We start from the raw sequence: 15,403 nt of genomic DNA on the forward strand, positions 1-15,403 counted from the left end.
AAGCTTCTTCTTGCCCTGCCTGCCCATCCTTTTCTGAGCAGAATTAACAACAAGGTCTTAATGAGTTTTTAAATGATACACCCAAGAAAGAAATGATAAGACATGCATTTTAATTACTTTTTTATTTCCATGATTAACTATCTCACCTTTCCAATTTGGCTCCAGTATTAAGAACAATGTACAGTATAAAAATACAACAATAAAGGAATGATATAAAAATAGACTGGGCACGCACACACAGAAAAGAAACTCCATAGTGGGGGAAAAGCCGTAAACATGTTTAATCAATATAACGTCATCTGCCTTCCACAGAAGAAGCTTGCTGGAACATTAACATAGAAAAAGCCACATGGAGAAGGTAATTCAAGCATTCTTTACCCTGGCATTGGATTGTGGTCCAGTGTAATACTGAAGTTTGACTGATGGTAGTTTTGCATCCCATTATTTAAACTATTTTAATTGTTTAAATTTTACCTAGAAGTTAAAAACCCTAAAATATTCTGATAGGTCATAGGATCTCATTAGAAACAGTGGTTCTCAAACAGTGGGTCCCCAGGTGTTTTGACCTACAATTCCAGCCAGTTTACCAGCTGTTAGAATTTCTAAAAACCACTGGCCTAGAATAAGCTGTCTGTTCTAAGACAGTAATCACAACTGACCTAAACAAGTTATATCCAAGTTAAAAATAACTGGAAAATGTGGGACTTCGCTGTATAAATTCTTAAATCCTCCCCCATGCAAATTGTTGTGTTTTTTTTTAATTTAGGAGAACTTATTTTTAAATGTATGCATTACAAGTTCCTCAAAAAAATATAGTTTTCGAGCAGTGTACAAATTGTAATGCAATTTATGATGGAATTAAGGCCAACTATTCAATTGAGGGAAGCACAACTATTTGGCTTGTACAAGCTTTTATGAGCTGCTGTATAGCCTGTGCATACTGATGGTAAGATACTTTTGTTTAAAGTTCAACATCCTACAGAATAATTGAAATACTAAAATCTCTGTGTATAAATTTTCCTATATCTAATATTTTTATTTGGTTCCATTTAATGTATTGCATGGCTTAAAATATGTTACCAAAAACAGTTTTGGTAAAATTGGCTTGTAAAGATCTCCAGAAAAATAAGTTTTCAGAACCTGTAAATACTCCACGAAAATTAATTGCATATTAAGGTGTGCATATTTTCTGTGCATTGCTTTCTGGAAATGTTCTGAAACTTTCTATCAAGATGGTGTGCAAGGATAGAAGTATAAACTGCATTTTTCACAATTTGCAATTGGTCTATCACTTTGGTAATTGATCTATTGATTTTGCAATTGCACTGGTGATTCTTTTTAACGGGGAGTCATCCGATTGGTCCAGTGTTCTTCTCTCTGGTAAAATGGAGATGGAGGGAAATGTGTGCATTTTTGCATTGAAAGCATATTGCTTCCTTCACCCATTCCCTTGATATACATGTAGCTGGACTCAGACCTCAAAGTGTCTAGATTTTCAACTGGCAAGTGTAAATAAACTATCATGATATCAAAATGGTAATTATTGGGTAAATAAGGTGGCAAATGAAATAAAAAAGCCAGAGAGCCCATGATCTGGATATATTTGAAAGCCAACCAAATGTTTGCTGACATTCTGAAGGCATTCTGCCTTCTGTTTTTACTATAATCAAAGATAGTGTGCACATTCCCTACTAGGTTCATTTGGGCTTTCCCTTATTTTTTTGCTTCATTCAAGAGTTTCCCATACGATCCACCAAACACAGGTGGAGTTTCTAAGGGAGCAGTCATCCCCCCTCACAACAGGGGAAAGGACAGCTTATACAGGCTTAGGGTATAGCTATGAAAAGGTTCCATGCATTTTTCAGACTCCTGTGACCGCCAGCTGAACCAATACTTTTCTGGAAAGCGATCACAATTCGTCTATTTAAAACCAATGTTTGTATCAGAATTCTGTTTTTGCATTTGAAAAAGTACAAATAGCACAATGTGATCATCTGTTGTTTCAAGTGCTCTTCTGTGAATTCACACAGCAGAGTTCTGATGAGACACTGTGCATGCACAGGAAAACCCAGTTGTGAGAATCACAGAGACCACAAACCAGAATGTGGTTGAAAGAGTGGTACATGGCTCAAGTTTGCCCATGCCTGCTATAATCTATGGTAGATCATTGAAAAGTGGGTGATGCCTGTAATTACTTCAAATGCTGTGGTGGCATACTATGGAATCCTGGGCTTGGTCATTCTGTGAAGTACCAGAGGTCTTTCTCACTGAGTTCTAAATGCCTGTCCCCAAACTAGAATTCCAGAGGATGAACCACTGAAGTTAAAGTAGATTCAGTGCAATATAGTGTGAATGGGCTCTTGGGGCAGACAATGGTGATGAGAGCGGAAAAGCTACTGGCACAACCACCATGAAGGAAATAAGGCACTGGAGAACTATAATGCTCAGAACCAGCAGATTGTGTATGTCTTCCCTTGTCATCATTCTGGGAAAAATGCAACTGCTTGTGTAGTTCATTGACAACATTCTGGTAAAAGTGTGTTAATCTTGTCTGATTCATAAAAGATGAAAGTGGTTCATCTACTTTCAAAAGTGTGTTGAGTTTTAAAATAAATTCCCCAAGTTTGCAGGGAAGGAAAAAATTAATAAAGGTCAAATGCTGTTTGCTAATTAAATTGTATTTCTTTGGCTTACTGTAGAAGAGCACCTTCGTTGATAAATGTACATCCAGTTTGAATCTGTACAAAAGCAGTACATAAACCCAGTTTACTGCTTCAGAATTAATATTCCAAAATACTGTAAAAGTTATAGAATGAAGAAAGGAGAAACATGAATTCTTTTTCTATAATCAAGCTTGTGCGTTATAAAGAAATGCTTACTTTTGTATACAGGAAACAAGATTTCAAAGGTGGGGGAAGTTATATAAGGCCTGAAGAAGTATTTGAGGCCAGAAGAGCGGACTAAAAGAGGAGCTCTACTTTGGCAATTCTTCTATAATAATACGAGAGACCGAGTTCCATCCAGTTGAAGCATCTCCTCTTGGGTAATCAGAGCATGTGCCAACCCAAACAGCAACATCCACCAGGCCAGCACTGATTCCTTCGCACAATCCTTCCACTGTTGAAAAGACAAAATACATGTTGGTATAACGCAAAGTATTTTATTCATAAATGCTAAAGAGAAAGTAGGAGTGCAGAAGGAAATCATGAACATTAGAGATCTGTTACCAAAGGAGGTAAAGAACCAAAAGAATTTACATTATAACTAGAGGTTGGGGTGCGTTCCTTGTTTGTACCACATCACTAGTCTGCATGGCCAATGGGAATTGTAGTCTGATCAAGTAATTGTTCCAAGATCTGATTACAACAATGTGGTAAAGACTATGAAGTAGTTTCAGTCCTTGGCTTGATTCTTGGATAACAGGTGCCAGCATCCCTCTGAGTGCTAGGGGCAGGAATGTGGCAGGAAATGAGAAAACATCACTTCTAAAAGCCATGTCAAACATCATTTCAGCTTCCCCGACCCCCGAAATTCCTTACATGTTGCCATATAAATCACTTGTCAGTAGTATTTTTAAATATAAGGCCAATGATCTGCTGGTTTAGGTTTTTGCATTCAAGAGATCGCTCAAATTTTAGATTGTCAATATCATAGCAGTTTTGTAAAATTAGCGTGGTTATTTTGACTGGACAACATTTCTCTGTTAAAAGATTATTTGAAGGGAACACTGAGTGCCATCAGTCAATAGCATTATAATGTGAAAATGTTAGGAGGGAGGTTTGAGCTACAACTCCCAGAAATCCCTACCATGTTGACCATGTTGGTAGTCCAGAAAAATAACATCTGAGTTCTGATGAGCATAGTGTTGTCTTAATTTGCATTCCAGTATTAAAATGAGATGGTCTAAGGCTAGATATGTATAACTCTCAGTTCATCATGAGCATTTTAACTTGTTACAAATAACCAGACCTGCGATATGTCTGGCTTTTCCCACCACTAAAGCCAAGGATTTTTACTTTAAATTTTAATTCACATTATTATACTGTCTTGATACATACCTGAAGAGGTACGGTGTATGTTAATAGTAGAATTTAATTCTGGACTTCCTTGATCTAAATAGATTATAGCTTCGATAGGAAGTGGCCCAGAGCACTCGGCTCCATTAAATGTAAAATACCATCGCTGACAACAGGCATTTTTGCATTTGAGTCGCAGTGATCCACTGAAGAGGACTCTCAAGGCACTGTTGGTACGCATCTTTGTAAATGTGCATTCCTAAGTGAAAAAATAATAAATTATATATTAAAGCTATTATTATTATTATTATTATTATTATTATTATTATGTTTGTTTAAATCCCGCTTTTTCTCTCCATACGGAGACTCAAAGTGGCTCACATCTAAAAGCATTGCAATATAACTTAGAATATACAGATATACAAGTATTAAAACAATATTAAACATCATTTAAAGCATACAAAATAACAGCAGCCACGGACAATCTGAAAAACTTTTTTAAAAGCCTGCCTGAATAAAAAGGTTTTAACCTGCCACCTGAAGGACAGCAGGGAGGGGGTCATAAAAAAAACAGTATAAAACATCAACATCCTCCACTGATAAAACATTAAATATTATTGAGCAATCACACAAAATAGCATCACATATCACACAAAAACATAGCCATTGTTTGTAAACACTTTCAACATAGTGTATCTCTACCTGCAAGACATTTATGCTATGATCTACAGGATGGTTTTGAAGAGACATAGGTTGGAATAATTGAATAATTGAAATGTATACTATTTGCTTTTGCTTAACAAATATATCCAACAAATTTGCTAATAATAATTTCTGCAATCTACTAATGGTAATTGCTTAAAAAGAGCATTCAGTTCGGCAATATACTGCAAATATGTATCAACTACCACTGCTTTGATTTGCAAAACAACACTGTGTATATATTGATAATTGCCTAATAGCTTAAACAATAATGCAAATTGGTATGGATCACTGCTTTGCGCCTCACCTTAGTGTCAGTTGGCTCTTAACAGCCTCCAAGAATGGGGCCAGTTTGACCCAAAAGGAAATTCAAAGGAAGTTGTTTTTGCTAAGACTACAACACTATGTACAAGGATGAGTTAATGGGAATGGAGGTCTAGTCGACACAAGTCTATATTTTCCCTTAGACAGTGGCTATCAACCTGTGGGTCCCCAGATGGTTTTCCTTCAACTCCCAGAAATCTTAACAGCTAGTAAACTGGCTGGGATTTCTGGGAGTTGTAGGCCAAAACACCTGAGGACCCACAGATTGAGAACCACTGCCTTAGAAGACAAGGAAACTAGAGACCAATGCTCACAGCAGTGTTTAATGGCTTTGGCACATGTGTGCAGAAAGGAAAGGAAATTTCAAAGAAAATGAAAGCTAAGAATGACTATACAAACAGAAGCTAGATTGAGGTATGGGTGGTGCTCTTGATATTTGTGTAAGCACCCTGTGTAACGTTTATTGATCAATAACACTCACTGATAAAGATCTCCTGTTCCTGGGACTGATTGGGAATAAGAATACCAGAGATTACAATCGACTGTCTGGCAAAGGGAAACAGGACCTGGGCAATTTCAGTATCTTTCCCCATATGTCCTAGGCAGGAATTACTCAAACTATGCCTTTGTATCTATCTTAAGGATCATTCAAGTACATTAGCTATATTTCATTGTACATAACAAACACAAATATAGCATGCTTCCTTACTGCAATTTTTCCAAGGTCTATGCCGTAGTTCAGAGCACTCCATGAACACTGTTTATAGTTGGGTGTCCAAGACTCCTCGAAGCTTTCTCGCATACACTCTCCTTTTTCTCCTTTAAGCCCATCGCGGCCGGGGATCCCAGGCGTTCCAGGGATTCCATTGACTCCAGGGTTGCCATCCCTTCCAGGAATACCAATCGGTCCTTGCATACACATTCCATTGTACTGAAAAGCAAAACAATTCACTTTGAGGATGCTTTTTTACCCATTAAAATATTTATTGTTTCATTTCTTTTCAAATGCATTAATATAGATATACTGAGCTGTAATAGCAAACTCCCAGTGAACAAATTTTGCCATGAAAATGTCACCAAAATTGGGAATTACATAATCAACAACAATACTCATTGGTATAAATTATTAGCATAGAGTTTAGTCCCAAAAAGTAAGGCAAAAGCTACAGGCAGCGCTAAGTTTTATTTTAAGGATGGGCTTTTTTCTCCTGTTTCTAATGCACAAACATCCTGCCTTACGATTCTCACACACACATATAGTTAACTAGACATTACTCCTCTCATTGGACATATTCCTTGATGAGGAGAGGATGTGGTGATGACTGTAGCTACAGTCTGCCAGGGCCAGAACTGCTGATGTGTCCAACATGGAAAAAAAATGCTGAAGAACCCTCTAACGATTTCCCAAATGTTTAGCTTTCAGTGACTAATAACAAAGAATGGAAGAGATCAATCAGATTAGTCATTTTCTGTTGCCAGAGAGTCCCACCACAACAGATTACAGAGCGGTCTACTTTCCAACTCACCAGCTGTGGACACTGCATTTTAGCACACAGAGATAGAAAGTTTGGGTTAAAAGAATGGACATGATACATCTCCCATTTCACTCCATTTTAAGGGTTCCTTCCTTCAGCCAGACCTCACAGAAACACAATGCTGAGTGAGCAAGATGGATGTATTTATTCATAAATTGTATATATCCTGACTTTCTCCCAGTATCAGGGCTATGGTGGCCTGCGGAGAACTGCATGCTGGCATTTCAGTCAGATTCTCTCAGCCGCTGTGCATTAAATATCATCATGCCAATGCAATGCCTATAAAAGGAGGAGCAGATCGCACACAACGGGACACAGGGCAATGTCCCTCACACCTTTCAAGTAGCCCCCAGACACATCTATCCATACACATAATAAAAGTGAAAATATGTATGTGTGTATGTGGTTGGGATGCTCACACAGACAATCTCCTGCCTCCACAAACAGCTATAGTTCCTACTATTCAGGAGACACCAATGGCCCTCCCTCCAATGACACTGCAGGTTTAGTGAGTGCCATGAACATGTAAAAGAGTCCTGCCAATGTCCACAAACACTATACTGCCCACCACCCAAGTGAAGGCTTTCATATGTTCCTCCACCACAGACATCCCAGTTTCTGACCCTCTCCATTGGTGCGGAATTTGCATGACCCCACCCACTGCCTCTCCCCCAACTCTTTCCAATTCTTTTATATGGCACATAGCAAACAGAGGAATTTATCAGCAACTGAACATACTAGAGAGGTTGGGGGGAATTCACCTTGATTTATAGGAGTTTTAGGAACTTGGGTGTATAGTTCATCTGCAATCTAAGAACTGCACTCTGAACTCCACCAACAATGGACCTGGAACTAAATTGGCACACAGAACCCCCATGACCAGCAAAAAATACTGGAGGTCTTTGGAGGGATTTATAAGAGTTATACTTCACTTACATCAAGAGCGCACTATGAACCCAAACAATGAAAGATCTGGTCCAAACTTGGCATGCATACCCAATATGCCCAAATTTGAGTACTGATGGGTTTTGAGAGTAATTGACATGGACATCCAGAGAGCACTGTGAACCCGCACACCAATGGATCAGGATCAAACTTGGCACATGCCTGATATGCTGAAATTTGATTACTGGAGGAGTTTGGGGGAACTGACCTTCCTTTCTGGGAGTTTGTAGTTCACCCACAACCTAATGCATTTTGTGAAATTAAAAATGACTTTTTCAAATAACCTGGGCAATGCCAGGTACTCAAGGTAATAATTCAGAAAGAGTGAAATGGCAGCCAGACTTTTATGGCTGTGATTAGTACATGTCTAGATTTGGACTGCAAATGACACATTTTTGAAGATTCTACCATAAACATTTGATGATTCTCTTCATTCTTCCATCTCCTTTGGGTTTTGTATCCTTCCTTTCTTTATTTCATAATTTAGTACCTAAAAACAGTGCTGCTACCTGTTGGTGTTGTAGCTACGATTTTGGCAGCACCTCGTTCTCTTCCTTGCATTTAATAAAGAGGGCTGTGGAGGAAAGAGGCTTTGCAAAGGGAGACCTCCAGAGAGCAAACCCGTGCAGCCCTCTTCCTCTGCAGTCCTCTTTCTCATTCATTTACACCCAGCTTTCCTCTATACCAGGCCTGGGCAAACTTGGGCCCTCCGGGTGTTTTGGACTCCAACTCCCATCATTCCTAACAGCCTCAGGCCCTTTCCATAAACTGCTGAGGGGGAAAGGAAAGGGCCTGAGGCTGTTAGGAATGGTGGGAGTTGGAGTCCAAAACACCCGGAGGGCCCAAGTTTGCCCAGGCCTGTTGTAGATGCACCCAAAGAGGAATGAAACACCCCATAGCACTTAAACCATTGAAGAGCAATGCTAAGGAATCCAGGGAGTTGAGGTTTGACAAGGCCTTTATCCTCCCAAACTCCATCTCCCCAGGTTGCATCCCCCTCGGCATGGACAGGTCAAGAGGTGTGAAGTTGCAGGAATTCTCCCGTGTAGATGCACCTGGGCTGTTCAGAGATGTCTCTGCGCATGCAAAAGAAGACCTACAAGCTCTGCCTCATTGAACATCAAGAAAACCAAAGTGCTCTTCCAGCAGTCACCAGCCAATCCCTCCCCGGTGCCAGAAATACAGCTTAATGGTGTAACGTTAGAAAATGGTGACCATTTCCGCTACCTTGGCAGCCACCTCTCCACAAAAGTCAACATTGACACCGAAATACAACACCGCCTGAGCTCTGTGAGTGCAGCATTCTTCCGAATGAAGCAGAGAGCGTTTGAGGACCAGGACATCTGTAGGGATACCAAGGAGCTTGTTTATAAAGCCATTGTCATCCCAACCCTGCTATACACCTGCGAAATGTGGACTGTCTACAGACGTCACACTCAACTCCTGGAATGATTCCATCAGAGCTACCTCCAAAAAATCCTATAAATCTCTTGGGAAGACTGGAGGACAAATGTCAGCTCACAGGTAGAAGCAAAGGCCACCAGCATTGAAGCTGCACCATCAACTCCATTGGACTGGCCACGTTGTCCGAATGCCCAATCACTGTCTCCCAAAGCAGTTACTCTACTCCCAACTCAAGAATAAGAATGTAACGTTGGTGGACAGGAAAAGAGATTTAAGGATGGGCTTAAAGCCAACCTTAAAAACTGTGGCATAGTCACCGAGAACTGGAAACCTTGGCTCTTGAGTGCTCTAACTGGAGGTCAGCTGTGACCAGCAGTGATGCAGAATTCAAAGAGGCACGAATGGAGGGCAAAAGGAGAAAATGTGCCAAGAGGAAGGTGCGTCAAGCCAACCTTGACCAGGACCGATGCCCTCACTGACTAGGGCTCCACAGCCACCTACATATCTACCACCAAGGCACCACATCTGGAGGACCATCATCCTCAAGCTATCAAGGATCGCCTAAGTAAGTAAGTAAGTAAGTAAGTCAAAGAGATGGAGAAATGGGGACTGCAATGGGGAGTCCTGCTGCTCTTCTCCCCTGTCTCTTTCCAAATCCCCCCAACCAGGTCCCTGGAAGCCCCCCCCCCCTCTCTCCCTCTCTCACTCACCAGGTCCAGCACCTCCCTCTGCCGCAGCAGCGCCTTGCCCTTGCCTTTGGGGCTCTCCGTCGCCTGAGAAGAAGAGGAAAAAGAAGAGGAAGAGGCGGCCAGGAGCAGGAGAAGAGCCAGGAGGAAGGCCGGGGGCAGCGAGGCTCCGGGGCGAAGGGGCTTCATGGCTGGAGAAGCCGAAGAAGAGGAGGAGGAGGAGAGGGAGCCGTCGAGGAATGAATGGGGCAGTGTCCTCCCCTTTCCTGCCCAGAGCGCACAAGCCAGCCTTTCATTCGGCGCCGCAAGAGAGCGGCAGGAAGGAGGCTGCGCTTGGACGCCTCTCCTGCCTCTTTGCCTGCCTTCCTTCCCTCTTTCCCCTCCGGGGGGTCTGCGAAGAGGAAGGAGGGTCTCCAGCTGCCCCTTGCGACCCTCTTTTTCCACTCCCAGCTGCAAGGCATTCTTGGCCTCCCAGGCTCCAGGACTGGCCTCCTTCCGATGGAGGAGAGGACAAAGGAGGCGCCCGGCCAGGCATTCCTTCCCTGCCTGGCCTCAGACCCCGGCCCCTGCCTCTCTCGTCTCCCAAACACCTCCCAGCCTCGTCCAAAGCGAAGCCGCATTCATTTCTCCTCTGGAAGAAGCTTTGGTTGACATGGTGGACAAAACTCTTTGCTGTGGGAGGCGACACATTCTCATCTTGGTATTGTCGAAGGCTTTCATGGCCGGAATCACTGGGTTGTTGTAGGATTTTTCGGGCTATATGGCCATGTTCTAGGGGCATTCTCTCCTGACGTTTCGCCTGCATCTATGGCAAGCATCCTCAGAGGTAGTGAGGTCTGTTAGAACTAGGAAAATTGGGTTTATATATCTGGGGAATGATCCGGGTTGGACAAAGAACTCTTGTCCGTTGGAGCAAGGTGTGAATGTTTCAACTGACCACCTTGATTATTTATTTATTTGTTTGTTTGTTTATTTACAGTACTTATATTCCGCCCTTCTCACCCCGCAGGGGACTCAGGGCGGATTACAGTGTACACATATATGGCAAACATTCAATGCCAATTTGACATACAACGTATACAGACATACACAGAGGCTATTTGACTTTTTCTGGCCACCAGGGGAGCTGTCGCTTTCATCGTCATCTGCGACACTGATTACGTACTTCCGCATTCCCCACATGCTTTTGCTGGAGTGCTTTGCTGGAGTCTTTTTTATGGCCTCATAAATTATTTAATTTAGCCTCACCGCACAAGGTGGTACCTAATTTTCCTACTTGACAGATGCAACTGTCTTTCGGGTTGCAAAGGTCGACAACAGGCTACACAATTGGTTGGAAGCCCACTCCAACCCAGGCTGGCTTCGAACTCATGACCTTTTGGTCAGAGTGATCTTAATGCAGCTGACTCATCCAGCTGCACCACAATCCCAATTAGCATTTGATGGCCTGGCTGTTGTTAGGTATGGCTTGTTAGTGCCTGGGGGAATCTTTTGTTGAGAGGTAATTAGCTGTCCCAGAGCACCTGATGAACCAACCTGGACACAGCATGTTATTTGAGAACACAGAAACGCTGGACCACTCAAACAACCACCATGTCAGACTGCACAGAGAAGCCATTGAAATCCATAAGCATGTGGCCAATTTCAACAGAAAGGAGGAAGCCATGAAAATGAACAAAATCTGGCAACCAGTATTAAAATACTCTAAAATTACAATAGCAAAACAACAGAGAGAAAACAGTCAGGGAGTGCAGAAATATAACGGTACTTCAGAAATGTTTTTCAGTGCCCCAAAATATATCTACTCTCCCATAAAACAACTTGATTTATATTATGCACTCATGAGACAAACTAAATAGACTTTGGTAAAAATAACATATTTAGTATACTCACAGGAGCACAGAGGGTTAAACAGATGAGCTGCTGAACTTGCTGATCAAAAGATTGGCAGTTTGAATCCAGGGAGTACGGTGAGCTCCTGCTGTTAGGCCCAGCTTCTGCCAACCTAGCAGTTCAAAAACATGCAAATGTGAGTAGATCAATAGGTATCACTCAGGCAGGAAGGTAACAGCGCTCCATGCAGTCATGCCAGCCGCATGACCTTGGAGGTATCTACAGACAACACTGGCTCTTCAACTTCAAAATGGAGATGAGCACCAACCCCCGGAGTTGGACATGACTAGACTTACTGTCAAGGGAAAACCTTTACCTTAGGTGTGAACCTAGGTAATAAACATTAAATCGCAAGGCCTCACTCTTCCATTTCCAACAGTACTGCTGGCCTGCTGTTTCTACCGATCCTATATCCATGGATCCCACCATCCATGAATTCAAGAAGTTGACTAGAGATGCCAGGAGACCTAGAAACCCCCAGAGAAGTGTTCTGTCCAGTTAAAAAACAGAGCAATGTCTTGTTCAATGTGTTGCCAAAGGCTTTCATGGCCAGAACCACTGGGTTGCTGAGAGTTTTCCGGGCTGTATGGTTGCTGTATAGTTTCTTGAGGTGTGAGTAGCGAAATTAGGCACTGCTTAAAGCGGGGAGGTATTTTCCGACACCATAAAAATGCTGGAGATCAAAGAACAAGGAGGAAATACTATGATCAGAAGGGCTTAGCATCATAGTGGATGAAGCAACAGCTCCCCCCTTTGGCTGGAATCAAGCATAACCTCCAGGCGCCAAAGTTGGAAAATGCCAAAATACCTCTGTCTGTCTGTCTTTTATGTCTAAAAATGGCATTGAATGTTTGCCATGTATGTGTGCATTGTGATCCGCCCTGAGTCCCCTTTGAGGTGAGAAGGGAAGAATATAAATACTTTCAATAAATAAATACATTCCCAAGGAGAGTAAGGGGGCAGGACTAGATGGCCCTTGTGGTCTCTCCCAACTCTTCTATGAAAAATGCAGACAGCTATGTTGCTCTTTACTTAAAAACACAAGATTCTTACAGAATCCTTCTCCACAAGGAGTGTGTCTCTTGTAAAGCTAACAGGTCTTGCCCACTCAAGTCACCCCCACCCCTCTGGGTGATTGTGACGTTGGTATTTGATTATATATTTTTACACTTGAGGGTCTTACCTTGCTCCTTCATAGCTGTCTTGCCTTAGCTTTTATCTGATTTCTGACTCCAGCTTTCATTTTGATTAATGACTGAGCCAGGGCATAAAAATCTCCAACTATGTTTATGTCTTCATCACCCTCAATCTCTCCAAAAGCACTGAAAGTGAGAGGGAATAAAGAGAGCTCTACTAAACCATTCCTTGATTGCAAGATGTAGTGTTGGTTTCACAACTTCTCATACACACCACCTCCCCTCATCTCATGGTCAGCCCTTTCCTTTTATGGAGGACTTGTGCAAATGGCAAAACCATTTATAGCACAGGTTACAAAAGCTTAAAAAGATAGTGACGGTAATCCAACCCACTCCACCTCGACATTTTTGGATGCAATGCTCCAGATTTTGAAGTCTTCCTGAAGCAGAAAATTTCAACTTGGATCATTCTGTTGCTCAACAAAGGCGTTTGGATAAGATCTGTCGTCTGAACCATTTCTACTAAATGCAGTCATTATTGCCAACTACCCTTTCACCAAAGTCCCCCATAAAAAGCCTCTTATGTGCACTCATGCCTTGCTAATACAGCTTTTTTGACAGTGATAAGACCTCATAGTTCATATACTGAAAGGTTTCACATACTGTGTTTTATGGATGTAGGTGATAGGACTGTACAGAGAAGCGACTCCAGGTGATTTTTGATGGACTTTGCCCAGTCCATAAATGCCAGGCTGTACATGGGAAGGCCACACGACTGCATCTTAATGAATAGTTGCGGATGCACGACCAAATGTGCCCAAATCATTGTACAAACATTCATAAGCACAAAACACTACAGAAATATACAAGGAGGTATTTGAGTCCCCAGATAAAAATGTTCAAAACAAACTTATCAGTAAATCCCATACATCAGTACTACGTTGCAGAAAGTCTTTTTTATTCTTAAATGGGCTATATTTTTAACTATGCATATTGTTATGTTTTTGAATTAGTTTATTTTTTTAATTGTGTTTTGCTATGATTACATTTTACATTGTGTTTTAATGTTTTTCCTTATTATTATTATTATTGACACAAAAACACAGTATGTCACAGCAAACGAGATCTATATGCTACATTTCGTATCACAAAATCACAAGTCGAACACTTTATTATTATTATTATTATTATTATTATTATTATTATTATTTGATACACAACAAGGTGAGTACACAGCAAACAAGATCACTATGCTGGCTTTTGTATTTGATCACACATTGGACACTTCCCAAGTGCTTAGGACTGTATGCTGTATCGGCAAATAATGCGTGCAGATCCAAGTAGGGTGGCCTTTTGCAGCTGGCAGATGGTAACTTTGTCAGTGCCAATTGTTGTTAAGTGCAGGTCAAGGTCTTTAAGCACTGCATCCAGTGTGCCTAAAGTGCACCCAGTGCACCATTGAGACCACCTTGACTAGCTTGTGTCAGAGTTGCTGCTGCTGCTGCTGTTATTATTATTATTATTATTATTATTATTATTATTATTATTATTATAAACAGAACAAGATGAGTCCACGGCAAACAAGATCACTCTACTGGCTGTTGTATTGGATCACACATTGGACACTTCCCAAGTGTCTAGGACTGTGTGACCTATCGACGAATAATGCATGCAGATCCCAGTAAGGTGGCCTTCTGCAGCTGGCAGATGGTAATCTTGTCAGCACTGATTGTGTTTAAGTGCAGGCCAAGGTCTTTAGGCACTGCACCCAGTGTGCCAATCACCACTGGGACCACCTTTACTGGTTTGTGCCAGAGTCTTTGCAGTTCGATTTTTAAATCCTCATAGGATTCAACAACTCAGCTTTTCCAGTTGTTTCTCTGCAATCCTGCTGTCACCTGGGATTGTGACATTGACAATCCATACTTTGTTTTTTTAACACGATTGTGAGGTCAGGAGTTACTATGCTCCAAAACTTTGTTTGTCTAAATCCGGAAGTTCCAGAGGAGCTTGGTGTGTTCATTCTCTGTAACTTTTTCCAGCTTGTGATCCCACCAATTCTTTGTTGCAGGCAGATGGTATTTGTGGCACAAGTTCCAATGAATCATCTGAACGTATTGTCGAAGGCTTTTATGGCCGGAATCACTGGGTTGTTGTAGGTTTTTTCGGGCTATATGGCCATGTTCTAGAGGCATTTCTCCTGACGTTTCGCCTGCATCTATGGCAAGCATCCTCAGAGGTAGTGAGGTCTGTTGGAACTAGGGGAAAGGGTTTATATGTATATCTGTGAAATGACCAGGGTGAGACAAAGGACTCTTGTCTGCTGGAGCTAGGTGTAAATGTTTCAACTGACCACCTTGATTAGCATTTGATTGCCTGGCAGTGCCTGGAGCAATCTTTTGTTGAGAGGTGATTAGATATCCTTGTTGGTTTCCTCTCTGTTGTTGTCCTGTTGTAATTTTAGAGTTTTTTAATACTGGTAGCCAGATTTTGTTCACTTTCATGGTTTCCTCCTTTCCTCCTTTGGAGGCTGGGCACTCAATGGCCCACTTGCCGGCTTCCTTCAGTCCATGGAAAAGTTACTTTGAAAATCGAAAAAGTTATCCCACCCCCCAACAACCTATTTTTCTCCACTTTGTTGATAAAGGGCAGAGCACCATTGCAATGCATCATCACCATTGTGCTCTGACTCTCTGTTCCGATTGTGGAAAATGGCTGAGCATAACAATTCCACCTGAATGGAGAAAAAATAATAATAATTC

General features: G+C 41.7%; 1 protein-coding gene across 1 annotated transcript; it reads right to left on the bottom strand.

Moving 5' to 3' along the window:
- Positions 1-103: 103 nt before the first annotated feature.
- Positions 104-10,247, bottom strand: CTHRC1 (collagen triple helix repeat containing 1). The gene is given in 6 exon segments (XM_060775697.2): positions 104-3,117; positions 4,059-4,275; positions 5,752-5,973; positions 9,637-9,814; positions 9,816-9,869; positions 9,871-10,247. Coding segments are annotated over 6 exon segments (1,176 nt in total). The 5' UTR covers positions 10,233-10,247; the 3' UTR covers positions 104-2,974.
- Between the last annotated feature and the right edge of the window lie 5,156 nt (positions 10,248-15,403).

This window comes from Anolis sagrei, chromosome 4, assembly GCF_037176765.1.
Source record: "Anolis sagrei isolate rAnoSag1 chromosome 4, rAnoSag1.mat, whole genome shotgun sequence".
Lineage (NCBI taxonomy): Eukaryota > Metazoa > Chordata > Lepidosauria > Squamata > Dactyloidae > Anolis > Anolis sagrei.